General features: G+C 34.0%; 1 protein-coding gene across 3 annotated transcripts in view; it reads right to left on the bottom strand.

Annotated features, from left to right (window-relative positions):
* Positions 1-8,523: 8,523 nt before the first annotated feature.
* cdh10b (cadherin 10, type 2b (T2-cadherin)) overlaps positions 8,524-14,454 on the bottom strand; it is a 127,902-nt gene continuing 121,971 nt past the window's right edge. For all 3 annotated transcript variants that reach the window (XM_073918833.1, XM_073918831.1, XM_073918832.1), the window contains exon 12: positions 8,524-12,926. In XM_073918833.1, coding sequence (XP_073774934.1) covers positions 12,436-12,926 — 491 coding nt within the window. In that variant the 3' untranslated portion in view covers positions 8,524-12,435. The remainder of the gene's footprint in view (positions 12,927-14,454) is intronic.

Genomic DNA, 14,454 nt, shown 5'->3' with positions numbered 1-14,454 from the left:
CCAACCAACCAACCGATCAATCAATGAGTCAATTCCCCCAACCAACCAACCAATCGACCGACCAACCAACTAATCAACCAACCACTCAATCAAAATCACGCAGTCCATCCATCCATCCATCCATCCACCAACAAACCAATCACTCAGTCAAAATCACTCTTAACTCACTTAACACTTAACCCACCAACGCCAACCAATCAACCCATCACTCAATCACTCAATCAATCTCTCAGACCGACCGACCGAATGACCAACCAACCAACCATCTAAAATAGTACAAAAATGATAATTAGAAGAATGTAAGCCTTTACAATATTATTGTTCTTTATTGTTAAAGTTTAAGTTGTCTCAATTAGTATATTAGTTTGTTTCTGCTTTTTAACTTTATTTTGTTGGATTTATTTACTCCTAATGTGAGCACATTTTAGTTCAAATGGTCAGCACTCAGCTGAACTCAGATGTCTTCTTGCGAATGCTTTTGTGTTGCAGGTAAAGTGAATTGCAGATTTGTAGCCTATCAAGGAGAGCTTCATGAGCAATTAGCATTGTGCCCTTGAGCGAGGCATCTAACCTCTGCATGCTACAGGGCTCTGTCCTCATAATTAGTTTACTGTAAATCACTTTGCATGAAAGCAACAGCTAAAGGCATGCTGTTTATTTACTTAATAATTACAAATCCGAACGTGATATTCAATTTTGCCTACTATTAATTAAAAAATCAATTGAAAAGGCCTGAAGTGGATGTGCGTTTTGGGGCTAAGGAGGTTGCTTGCCATTTAGCAGACATATTTCTTACATGCTGATTTACAGGACACTAATTTGAGGGCTGGTCCCGGTGGAGTGTGGAGGGTTAAGTGCCTTTGCTCAAGGGCACAGTGCCATGGCAGGACTGTGATGTTTCTGGGTCACTGCTACTTGAGGCTGAACACACACAAAGCTACATTTGTTTGGCAGTCTCAGTCTTAATCATTACAATCACCAGCCAAACGATGTGCTAATCTGGATTTACTCTTTGATGCTGTTTGATGTTGGTTTAAAGGGTCATTTTTGTGCATTGGGTGCATTTGCATCAGTGGTGTAAAGAAACGAATTACAAATTACTGTAATGGAGTACACTGTAAAAAAATATCCGTTAATGAACAGTTTTGGATTCACAAGCATTTTCTGTTTATTTATAGATGTGAATTGCATTATGTGAGCTTGATCTTTGCTCTGTCAACTTTTGATGTTGAAAATTTGACACTTAAGTTTAACAAATTGACTTTTATTGACATTTCAGAAATAATATAATCAAGGCTTGACATTAGCGCCTTTTACACAGTAATACCGGTAAATATCTGGAAAATTTCCGGAACGACTTTACCGATAAATTAAAAAAAAACGCTGTTCACACAGGCGAGGACGTTACGGAATTTTTCCAGAAAAGACCGTTCACACATCCCTTCCAAAATGCCGGTAAATTCTGACATCATTCACCACAAATGAGCTTCAAACGGCTGCGCTTTTATTTGTAAACATTTGACTACATTACAAACTCTGTGGATGGCTCTGTGTTGTGAACAACTTCGATGAAAACATATAGGGACACACTTTCGCATGTCGAGATGTTCATGATGTGTGTGTGTGTGTGTGTGTGTGTGCTGGCTCACCAGCTGCTTCATGGGCACACACGACGCAGAGCTTTAAGGTAAACAAACAACGGCTTATCATAAGCATATTATCAATAATTATTAACACCGTTGGCATTAATAAAAAACATATAAATGTTATCTGACTAACATCTACCAGCTAAAGGTGTCTGGAAAAATATTCAAAGGCTTTTATTTTTATAAACCGCGCAGACGTGAATGCGTGTGACTGTTCTGATTGGCTGAAGTAGACTTCTCACATAAGCACGTTCTAGACGTGCACGCGCTCTTTCCGGCAATCTTCCTTCTGCATTCACACAGCGCAGCATTACGGCAAATTACTGGTAATGTTACAACTTCTCTTTCCGGAAAAAAGCCAGAACGAATTAACCGGTATTTTCAAAAAGGACCTGTTCACACATACAGACCTTTCCGGAAAATTGCCGGTAATTTTCCGGAAAGGTCTGTATGTGTGAAAGGGGCTATAAATACTAGCCAACCCAAATGCGGGTAGATTTCAGCTATGGCAGGTTAGACAGACACTCCCACAAGCCTCTTTGGCCGGTTCAAAATAATTTTAAAATTGTAGTTTTCTTTAAAGCAGGGTTCGACGATAAGGATGGCCCAGTATTTGTACAAATGTGATCTTAGAATCGAGTAGTGACAAAACTAGTTGTGTTTGCACCAGCAAAAGCAAGCAGGTGAATACCGAGAGGATCATCACTACAGGTGATGTGATGCGCGTGACTGTTAAAAAGAGTGTGCACACCTGTTTACTTGCACAAAGTAACTGTGCCTAACGGAAATGCAACTGGAGAGATCGGTTCTCTTTGAAATAGACTGGACAAAATAAGATGGTCGGTCACCTACAGTACTGCTTTTTTCAAGAGTTTTGAAAGTTTTCAATATCAAGCAGCAGCGGTCACTGCTTTGGCTGTAGTTATTGCTTGAGCAGATTATTAACAGATTATTAACAGATTATTAGCAGATTATTAGCAACGTTCATCGTGTGCACGTTATCATCCTTTCATCATCACACATGGTATGTTTTGTTTTTACATGCTTTTTTTTGTTTAGTTATTTTTGTTGATATGGTTTTATTATCATTTTTTACAATAACATTGTTTTAATAGGAGATTAACTCCCAATTTATGTGTAGTGGGGATCTGCAACCTTTAACCAGGACAGATTACTGTGCATATTTTAGATACATGACACTAGATCTTTTTTAAGTGTTCATGTCTTATTTATTTATTTATTTTTTTATTAAAAAGTGTATGTTTGCAGACATATTTTGCTTGTTTTGACAGATTATTTAAAATTTGTGGCTTAGAAATAATAATTTATTTATTTTTGGTGTGTTCAGAGATACATTTGGTAAATCCTTAATTTTGAGCCCTGAAAAGGCATGTGAAATAAAAACTAATTGCAATGCAACACAAGCCATTTGCTCATGCACAGTGAGCAAGCTCATATACAACACACACAAAAAGTGAAATAAATGAGGAGGCATGTGAACATAACACAACATTTAAATCAAGTAATTTTAGCAGGCCGATGAGCGTATACATACTTATGCACATAGTTAATTTACCTAGTAATTTTAAGGACACAGGTTTACTTATTATTATAATTTTTAGGTAAAGTTAAATAATCACTTTTTATAGTGTAAATACAAAAATTGTAAGTGTTTTAAGAGCGTAAGTAGGAATGTTTCCTTTAAATACACTGTAAAAAAAAAAAAATGACAAAAAGTCTTGACAAGTAATATTTATTTTAATAAGTTACTCAGGTTCCAACTGCATTGTTTAGCTTATACAAAGTTTACCTTGATACATTTAGTCATTTTGATTGATGTAAGTTCACCAGAACTAGAAACTTGACTAGAAATATTTGATTTAACTAAAGGAAAATTAAGGCAGAAACTATATTTAGCAATTTTGGTATAGAGTTTAAGATTTTTTTTTTCACATTTTGCTCACTATGACACTTTGTTTTGTGAAATGTATGTAGCATTTTAAGTAATTTCGTGGGTTTTTTTTTGTTTGTTTTTTTCTTTCAAAGAAATTATTCTAGTAATTGTGTGTAATAAAAGTTGCATCAATGCTGACAGATGGGCTCAACAAAAGCATACACAATCCATTCAACACCTTTGAGTTCAAAACAGGCTGGTCTTCAAAGGTTTATGAGCTTTTGTTAAAAAGAAAAATCAATTTCCTTATGGAGAAAATGAATAGAGATTTTACCCCCTGAACCTGACTGTTGCGCTCTACTACACCTTCATGAGCACGGCTGTTTGTAGCTGATCTGAAATCAACCTTCACACCTTACAAGGCTTGAGCGTGCTCTAATCCGATGGCAGAACGTCATGCTAGCCTCCAGACATTGTGCTTAATTTTAGAAAAAAAAAACAATAATGTTTTAAAAAGTCTTTTATAGAACATTCCTTTTGTTTAAGGAGCTTCAAACTCAAAATAAAGCATTTTCTAACAAACTTTTCTGCCTTTTAAGCAATTTTCCTCTGCATTTGAAGTGAGGGTTGAAAGTGTAGCTCCACCAGTAGGGGATTGGGGGAGGTGAACACGCAGAACAATGTTTGAGCACGGAAAGATAAAAGCTTCCACCAAACGTGCGACTCGGTAACTTGTGCAGGCACAAGCAAAATGTCTTCATTCCTGCTTCTGCTTCCCTCAGCAGTTTACCATCCTATAGTCTTCACAATTAGTTTATCATGTGTGACTGTGGAATAGCATGTCTTTTGTCTTATAATGAGTTGCTTTTATATTTTGGTCTATAGAATTGTTTGCTTGGGAAGTAACCTGCATGCTGTAAAAAAAATTTGTGCTCCCATGATATTTTTAGTTAAATCAAACAAACATTTCTAGTCATTTCAACGTAAATCAAACTTCCCAAAATATTAAGTAAACGTCAAGTTTTTCCAGCAGACACACAGCATCATAAGACGTTAATATTAGGTTAGATTTAGGTCGCCATCATCTTAGTACAATATTATTTTGTCATCCAATAATGATGTGAAATGATGTTAATACGTTGTTGATTTTAGATTGTGTTGGAAAGTGATACAAATCCAATGATGAGCTAACATATTAAACCAAGGTCAAATACTGACATTTATTAGTCAGGTATGGCAACCAAAATCCAACATCTGATAGACGTCATAGTGGTAACATCCACATCCAAATGTGTTTTTGTTCTTTTTGGTTGTGTTGGAAAGTCACAAAAATTCAATGTCTGACGTTGGACATTGGTGTCGTACGTTGGCCAGGAAGTGCAAAACCACATTACAAAGTATGAAACACTTTTACAAAGCTCTAGACAAATTTACACTTTGAAAAACATTTTTAACTATCATCAGACACAATTACATAGGAAAAACTATTTTACCAAGGACGAAACAAATTTCCATTTTAGAAAAAAATTAACAAGACGCAAAACACTTTTACAAATCCTGAAACAAATTTACAATTACAGATTCCTTACGGAAAGGGAATGTACCACACACCGGACGTGACACATCACTTCCAGGAAGAAGGAAACATCCATACCCTTTCTCATTCACACACACTCATGCTACCGCAAAATACATTTAATTATATTCATTGAATTGTAGTAATTTTCTTTCAACTTTCAGCTTATTTATAAGGGGTCACCACCGTGGAATGAACCACCAATTACTCTGGTATATTTTAGGCGGCAGATGCCCTTTTCAACCACAACAAACCACTTTATCATTTACACACACACACACACACACACACACACACACACACACACACACACACACACACACACACTATGGTTAATTTAGTTAAATTCTATTATTCATTCATTAATTTTACTTCAACTTCAGCTCTTATCAAGGGTCACCACAGCAGAATGATCCGCCAACTATTCCAGCATACGTTTTACGCAGTGCATGGCATTCCAGCTGCAACGCAGTTGTGGGAAACACCCATACACACTAGCATTCACACACTATGGCCAGTTTTGTATTCCTAATTCACCTAAAATACATGTCTTTGCAGACTGTGGGAGAAAACTGAAGCACCCTTAGGAATCCCACATGAGAACAGTGAGAGAACATGCAAACTCCACACAGAGATGCTAAATGAGCTGTAACCGGTGACCTTCTTGCTGTGCTAGCCACTAAACCACCGTGCCATCCCTCATTTGATTATTATTATTATTGTTTTGCTTTTTAATTGCAATTTCTGTATACACAAGACCTGCTGCCTGTAAGTGAAGGTCAGAAATCTTACAGTTCCTCCATGGAAAGGCGTAAAATTGGAAATGCTGTGGCATTAAGGAAAGACTGTAATAGTTACATTGTCAAAAGAACGATTATTATTATTATTGAGCCATTCAAGGTCATGATGGAAAAGAGGGCAGCGGCAGTCCTAATAGATGCTTATTTCTCCGTTAACCTTACTCGTGTAATAGCGGTCTGGAGTTAATGAAATGAAATGCCAATTATACTCTACCTCAGCTTGGCCATGACCGCAACCAAAGGCCTTTACACTCCAATGAGAACAGACATTCTGCGGTTCTGCCTGTGGACAAACTAATATCAGAATAACAACATCAGATTTATTTATTTATTTATTGTTATTATTTCATTTTGTTTAATGATCTACGCAACATGACCGTATTCTGAATAGAAAAGGGCTCAGTTTGAGGAAACACTTCATTTAGACTACAAAGCCACCGACTGAAGCTACATTTTTGATAATTAGTGCGTGTCATAATCCATCAAACCCTTAATTAAATGCAGCAGGCCATATTGACACTGCAGTGCTGTTAAAATATGCCTGTATAACTTTAAACTACCATTAGGTGGGCTGGGATGACAGATTCTCCATTGGTTAATTAGTTCGACTTCGGTTTTCCTTCATTTATTTATTTATGAGCAGTGATTTTTTTTATTTTTTTGGCAGTAGGATTAAACCCTGTTTCATTTAAAGGGATAGCTCACCAAAAAAGTCATTTTTCATCTATCCCAGTAATCTTTCTTTCTTTCTTTCTTTCTTTCTTTCTTTCTTTCTTTCTTTCTTTCTTTCTTTCTTTTTTTTTATTTTTAGTTTTTTAAAAACATGTTTTTAGGTCCCCATTCATTCATTCATTCATTCATTCATTCATTCATTCATTCATTCATTTATTTATTTATTTATTTATTTATTTATTTATTTATTTATTCCTTTATTCCTTTGTTCATTCATTTTTTATTTGTCTGTTCGTTCGTTCGTTCATTATTTATTTATTTATTAATTTATTTACTCATTTACATATTTATTAATTTGTTTGTTAATTTTCTTATTTAATTATCTGTTCATTCATTTATTCATTCATCCTTTCATTATATATTTATTTAATTACTCATTTATTTACATATTTATTTATCTATGTGTTCTTTTTCTTATGTATTTGTTTGTTTATTTCTTTACTCATTTATTCATTCATTTTTTATTTGTTTGTTCGTTCCTTCGTTCTTTTGTTAGTTCCTTCGTTCGTTCATTCATTCATTCATTCATTCATTCATTCATTCATTCATTCATTCATTCATTCATTCATTATTTATTTGTTTAGTCATTTATTTATTTATGTTTTATTTGTTTGTTTGTTTGTTCGTTCATTAATCATTCATTCATTCATTCATTCATTCATTTACTCATTTATTTACATATTTATTAATTTATCATTTTGTTTGGTAATTTGCTTATTTATTATTTGTTTGTTTATTCATTCATTCATTTATTAGTTCATTCATTCATTCATTCATTCATACATTTATTCTTTTTTTATTTATTTTTTCACTTATGTACTTTTTCATTTATTTGTTTAATTTTTCATTCATTTACTTATTTATACATTCATCTGTTCATTTATTTGTTTATTTATTTATCAGTTCATCCATTCATTTTTTTTCATTCTCTTATTTATTTATGAGCAGCATTTTTTTTTTTTTTTTTTTTTGCAGTAAGATTGAACCGTTTCATTTAAAGGGAGAGCTCATCCGAAAAAAAAAAAATAAATAAATATATATATATATATATTTTTTTTTTTTGGATGAGCTCTCCCTTTAAATGAAACGGTTCAATCTTACTGCAAAAAAAAAAAAAAAAAAAAAAAAAAATATATATATATATATATATATATATATATATATATATATATATATATATATATATATATATATATATATATATATATATATATATATATATTTTTTTTTTTTTTTTTTTTTTGGGATGAGCTCTCCCTTTAAATGAAACGCTTCAATCTTACTGCAAAAAAAAAATAATAAATAAAATAAAAAATGCAGCTCATAAATAAATAAATAAATACATTATATATATATATATATATATATATATATATATATATATATATATATATATATATATATATATATATATATATATATATATATATATATATGTATACATGTCTCTATTATAATATATATATATATATGTCACTGGAAATAATTATTCAATTTAGCCTGACTAAGATTGTTCTGTTGAGAAGCGCATCTGCATAATACATAATAAACCAACTACAAGGATAGATACAAATACAAATAAAAAGATACATTTGAAATAAACTTGAAATAGGTTTTCTCATTTTCTGAGTTTATTGATTAATAGAAATAAAAAAAATAATTAAATAATATTAATCGTTATTAAAGATAAAAACAGTAAATTTCTAATGCCTGAGTTTATATATATATATAAAGCAATTAAAGTCTTTGGAATGTCCCAGCAAATGCAATGTAAATGCATATGAGTGTATGGCAGAGTTCCTTTAGAAATTTGTGAAAACCATAATAAATGTTTAATCCAGAGCAGCTTGAAAGGCCAAACAAAGCATGAAGAGAAAAGATTTTAAAAACTTTATTATCAAAATAAGTATAAAAATATAAATACTGTATAAAACAATGCGACAGCATTCAAACAACATGAACAGAATGACCGATATTCTACAAGTACACAATTCATCATACACCTCTAAGTCTATGTTCTGAAATGAATCCACAGTTTGACAGAACCCATATACTGTAAACCTTCCACAGGAAAACTGCCTCTTAAACAGAGATATCAAGTAGTTTACATAATGATCATACTTGTAAAACATATTATACACATACTGCACCTATTTTAGACTTGGTCTGCGATAAAAGCTAAGCTTCAGTTATTTTTTTTATTATTATTTTTGTCCGTTTTTTTAGCCATAAACATCGATAGTGTAGAAAGCTACTATCACTCACCTTGGTTATAAAACACATTGTCCACACCATTGATTACAACAAATCCCTAATCTTAAAAGGCATCTTTACTGATTCTTTTAGGGAGGGGGGAAAAGAGAGAGAGCGAGAGACCAGAAGAAAAGGACAAAAGTTAAAGTAGAAATAGAGAGAATGTCCAAAGCTGTGTCCGAAAATGCTCCCTATCCACTATATAGTGCACTATATAGGATGTCAGCAATTTTGTAGTGGTGTCTGCATTCCCTATATTTATTTACTACTTTTTGCCCACAATCCACTCTGATTTTGCGTTTATATGCAAAGTACACTCATTGGAAATCCAAAATAAGGCAGAAAAAGAGTGAAAAAGAAAGAAACATAGCTGATGTGGAAGTCAGAAGAAGCAATTTTTCTCATAATTCAAGCCAGGATTACATAAGGTAAAATAAATAAAAATAAAAAAATTGTGTAAATTCCAATGCAATCCTACAGCAAATCTTTTATTTATTTATTATTATTATTTTTGTTTTGAAAGTGGCTGATTCATGTTAATTAGTACATCTCATTCATACACTTTAGTATGATTTGCTCATCTCTGAATGAGGGGTGGCTCTATTTGTTTGGTGGTATGCCTTCTTTAAAAAAAAATTAAAGGTTGCAGTATGTAAGTTTGACACCCAGTGGTTGGATTAGGTATTGCATTGCTGGATCACAACAAACACAAGCGCAGGTTGCCAGATTGAAAACCAACAGGAGTGTGCCCAGCTATTGAGCCTAAATGCTGATTTAAGGCTGATTTAAATTGTTTTCTTTATAAAAGCAACGGCACACAATAGAATTTATATTTTTCGTATTAAAAAGATTTTCTTTTTTTTTTTTTTGTCCTAACCAATACCTTGAAATATATTTTAGAACGGTGTCTATTTCTTGCAGCTGAACAACAAAGAACTGACAATGATCACCTCAGGTACACCTCAGTGTTAAATGCTAACAATGTTTGAATGCCATTTTACATGACATTTATTGCCATACTACTGAAAGCTGCTGCAGATAGTTCACGTCAGATCTTGAAAATAAAATAAACTATTTGAAATTGAACTTCAGAACTGTGACTCAAAACCAACACATATCAGTGATTCTGCGTGTACATCTAATAATGTTAAAGAGGTTTAATTTGCATTAACTAGATTATAAACCTTACCATTTAGTGAGTGAGTGCATATTCTGCGCTTCTGAATAGCTGTAATTAAACTTCTGTCTGTTTTTTTTTTTCGTCTTGTGCAAACAGCCACTGCTCATCACTGCAAATCTCCTCACGTAGCGTATTGTTAGGTCACAAAGTTACAATGTAACCTGCTCACCTAATGTTTATGCTAATAATATTTATAGTATTTGCTATTTAATAATCTCATATGGAATCTGCGTCTCATTTCGGAGTCTGCTACTGTCCACCGGAGATCACATTTCGGTCCTGGGCGCATACTTTGAGAGCCTTTCTGACTGAATGGATGAAATTCAATCATTCATTCATTTTCTTTTCGGCTTAGTCTCTTTATTAATCCGGGGTCGCCACAGCGGAATGAACCGCCAACTTATCCAGCAAGTTTTTACGCAGCAGATGCCCTTCCAGCCGCAACCCATCTCTGGGAAACATTCACATACACTCATTCACACACACACACTCATACACTATGGACAATTTAGCCTAAACAATCCACCTATACCGCATGTATTTGGACTGTAGGGGGAAACCGGAGCAAACCCACGCTAACGCAGGGAGAACATGCAAACTCCACACAGAAACGCCAACTGAGTCGAGGCTTGAGCCAACGACCTTCTTGCTGTGAGGTGAACATGCTACCCACTGCGCCACTGCGTCGCCTAATGAATTAAATCTTCACCCAATCTAAGGGTGCTTTCACACCTGCCTTATTTAGTTCGGTTGAATCATACTAGAGTTTGTTTTCCCTCTTGGTGCGGTTTGTTTGGGCAGGTGTGAATCCAGCAATCGGACTCGAGTGCGCACCAAAAGCGGACCAAAAAAGCATACCGAGACCACCTCTTCAAGCAGAAGCTTCTTTCAAATGAACCCTGGAGCGGTGCGTTTGTGTTGAGAATATGACCCGTACTAAAACAGACCCAACCGCAAAAAGTACTGCACCTTTTGGACTAATCCAGTGGCCATAGGCCGATACGCTGTGCATTATGGGATTTGGAGGAAAAATATTTGTTGACAGCAAGGGAAAAGGATCGTTGGATCGTTTGCAATATTTCCGCAAGATGACCATGTCGCAGTTTAGCTAAATTAATTCACGCCTCCTCCTGAAGTGTCGTGCGATGCATTAAAACATTGTTTTCCACCCGCGGCCGTGCTTCATTCTCGAAATGTATCGTTTGTCTAAAGTAATGTATGCGAACTATATAGTATACTTTGACCAGGGATACAATCAGTCAGCGCAGTTGTCCTTCTTTAGTCAAAAGCAACATTTTGTGTTTGCCAGTTTGTTTACTTGCACGTGAATTCTGACCAATCGATAAGCAGTTTACGAATTATGTTCAACAAAATCTGGCCAATGATTGATGTGGATTTTGTCAGATGACTGCATTTGAATTCTTTTCATCTGGTTCGGACCAAAGCCAGCAGTGTGATGTGAAAACGACCCAAAGAGAGCAGAAAATGCTACAATGTATCATTTATTGCCGTTGGTCAGGACCAAATAAAGCGAACTACAGATGTGAAAGCACCCTAAACTGGCATTGGGTGGGTTAAAGAGACCAAAACAAAGACAGCATTCCAGTGCAAAGCGCACATTTTCAAAGTCGAATATCTGAAGATTGTTTACCTAGCAAACATATTATAGTATTTTTATGCTTTAGAAGAGGCAAAAACTTACATAACAGCACCTTTAATATTTTCATAAGAACGAACTTGTATTTATTTGTATGAATTGGCCACTTGGCTAAAACTATTGACATCATAAGATCAGGTTAATTCTTGTCAATAGCTACTTCCATTATTATTTGAGGTAAAATTTTATATTATACTTATATACTATGTTACATTTACATGTTTTACATATAAATACATCTCAAAGTAGTCTTTTTATTTTAAAAGATAATCAAAAAGTAAATAATTATGGCAAGCAGGTATGTTTTAGTTCTCTTTGTTATCAAATAATATATTAAAGTAACAAATTACCACACAAAAGTTACAAATGAACAGTGACGTTTGATTCATGAAGCAAAATAATAACGCCCATGTGATAATTATTCGCGACAGACTCTTTTCTGGCCCACACTATTTACATCATCTGAAATCATTTCCACTTTCCTGATATAGTCCACTCAATGGACATACACTATATAGGGATTAGTATACAAGCGAGAGGTTTCGGACACAGCTTACGTAAAGAGTTCCCAGTAGTCCAGCTTGATCTTCAAGTCTTCATATGCGATACACAGCAGAGAACAGAAGGAGATTTCAGTGTGTGTGTGTTAATTTAGTGCTCTGAGATATATTTAAGTGTGCTGTGTTGCATATCCGCTTTAAGTCTCTCTCTGGGATTCCTGCCCTATATACATATCCGCCAGTTTTTTGAACTGTGGACCCCAGTGACTCAAATAATCGAACTCTTGGTCTCCTTCGGTGGCGGCGGATTCGAGAGAGCTGAGCGACTCCGCCAAGGATCCGTTGCCTTCGTAGGCGTACGTAGCCAAGGAGTCATAAGGAGGTGCTGTTGGGTCCAAGTCGTTTTCTTGCAGCCGTCCGTTGATGAAGTCTCTGACATCCGTGTTGTCTTTTAGGGGAGATGTGCGGCGGTAAGGGAACAGCATTTCGGGCATGATGTCCCGTCGGAGTTTGTTGGTGTCAATGACTTCGGGGTTGCGCAGGGTTCCGATGTCGAAGGCCTGTGTGTCCTCCTCTCCGCCGCCCTCATCGTTGTAGGACACCACGTTGTCGCGAACGTCTTCTTTTGAGATGATCAGGGGCTCCTTTTTCTTTTGTCGCCGCAGGGCCGCAAACAATACCACAATCACTATGGAGACAGAGGCAGATGAACAAAATGATATCATCAGCACTGTGCAAATCAAGCCGAACAAAGCTGTGTGATAGTCATGCATGCTGAGTGTGACAGAGACACCTGACACTGTACTGAGGCACTGCTTTCGGCAGGTTTTGCTGGATAATGTGTGTGAACATGCTATTTTTATTAACAATTCATCTTTTCCATTTCATATACATTTGAACTTGACAATCCATACATTTTTTTTGTACATTATACTTTACCAATTCTTTTTCTAGCACGTAACAAAAAAGTCACATTTGTCTATGTATTTTTATTTATTTTTTTGATTTAGACATTCATTATCTTTATTATTCCATATTAATACATGTATTTAATACATTTAAATAAATATATTTATTGCAAAAAAATTATGTAGTGTACATTTTTATCCTCTAAAAATGCTGGATTTTGTTACTCAATATTGGGTCAAATATGAAAAACATTTGTATTTAAAAAGTGTAATTATTTAGTATTAATTAACTAATTTGGTATTAAATAATAATAATAATAATAATAATAATAATAATAATAATAATAATAATAACAGAAAAAAAATTTGAAAAATTAGAGTATTCTTGACACACTTCACTCAATATGTTAAGAGTCTTAAACATCATCAAATCCTTTGTTGTCAGTTTATTGATGCTAAATTACAAAAATATTAATTTGAAAAATTCATAATGACAAGTACATTTGCTTACAGGTCAGGTGCTGTTCTGACAAACCACTTTTAACCCTTTATTATTGGTAGTATGTATACACACACGCACACACACACACACACACACACACACACACACACACACACACACACACACACACACACACACATATAAGTATAAGGAAAGCGCGTCTTTAAAAATTATTATTATTATGTATAAATGTCTGTTCAAACACATGCCCAAAATCCATTTATATATATATATATATATATATATATATATATATATATATATATATATATATATATATATATATATATATATATATATATATATATATAAATGGGTTTTGGGCATGTGTTTGAACAGACATTTATACATAATAATAATAATTTTTAAAGACGCGCTATCCTTATACATAAACTGCCAGTTTGAATTTAAAATAACTAACCGCAAATTTACCAGTGTTAATTTACGGGTGTTACAGCAAAGTGGTAAAATAAAGTGTTGGGTCAACGCTACACAGATTGAGTTTAACACCAGCAGCGTCAGTTTTGATTAAGAGTTGGTGTCATTTTATATCGTTGCAAGGGCAACTCTTTAAGCGTTAACCAGGCCACACTTCCATTAACGTGCAGACGTCCCTTTGATTCAAGCAGACCACATACAGACGCCATTTCAAACCCTGCATGTGGAAGAAAGTTGGTAAGTCTAATATATAAATGTAATTATACAGATTCATTGTGTAAATTGATTAATATGTTTTTGTATCTTAGTTTAATATATAAATATATATATATATATATATATATATATATATATATATATTTATATAT

This window comes from Danio rerio, chromosome 12 (assembly GCF_049306965.1).
Source record: "Danio rerio strain Tuebingen ecotype United States chromosome 12, GRCz12tu, whole genome shotgun sequence".
NCBI lineage: Eukaryota > Metazoa > Chordata > Actinopteri > Cypriniformes > Danionidae > Danio > Danio rerio.
The sequence above is the reverse complement of the archived record's forward strand: the minus strand, read 5'-3'. Positions and strand labels throughout refer to the sequence as shown.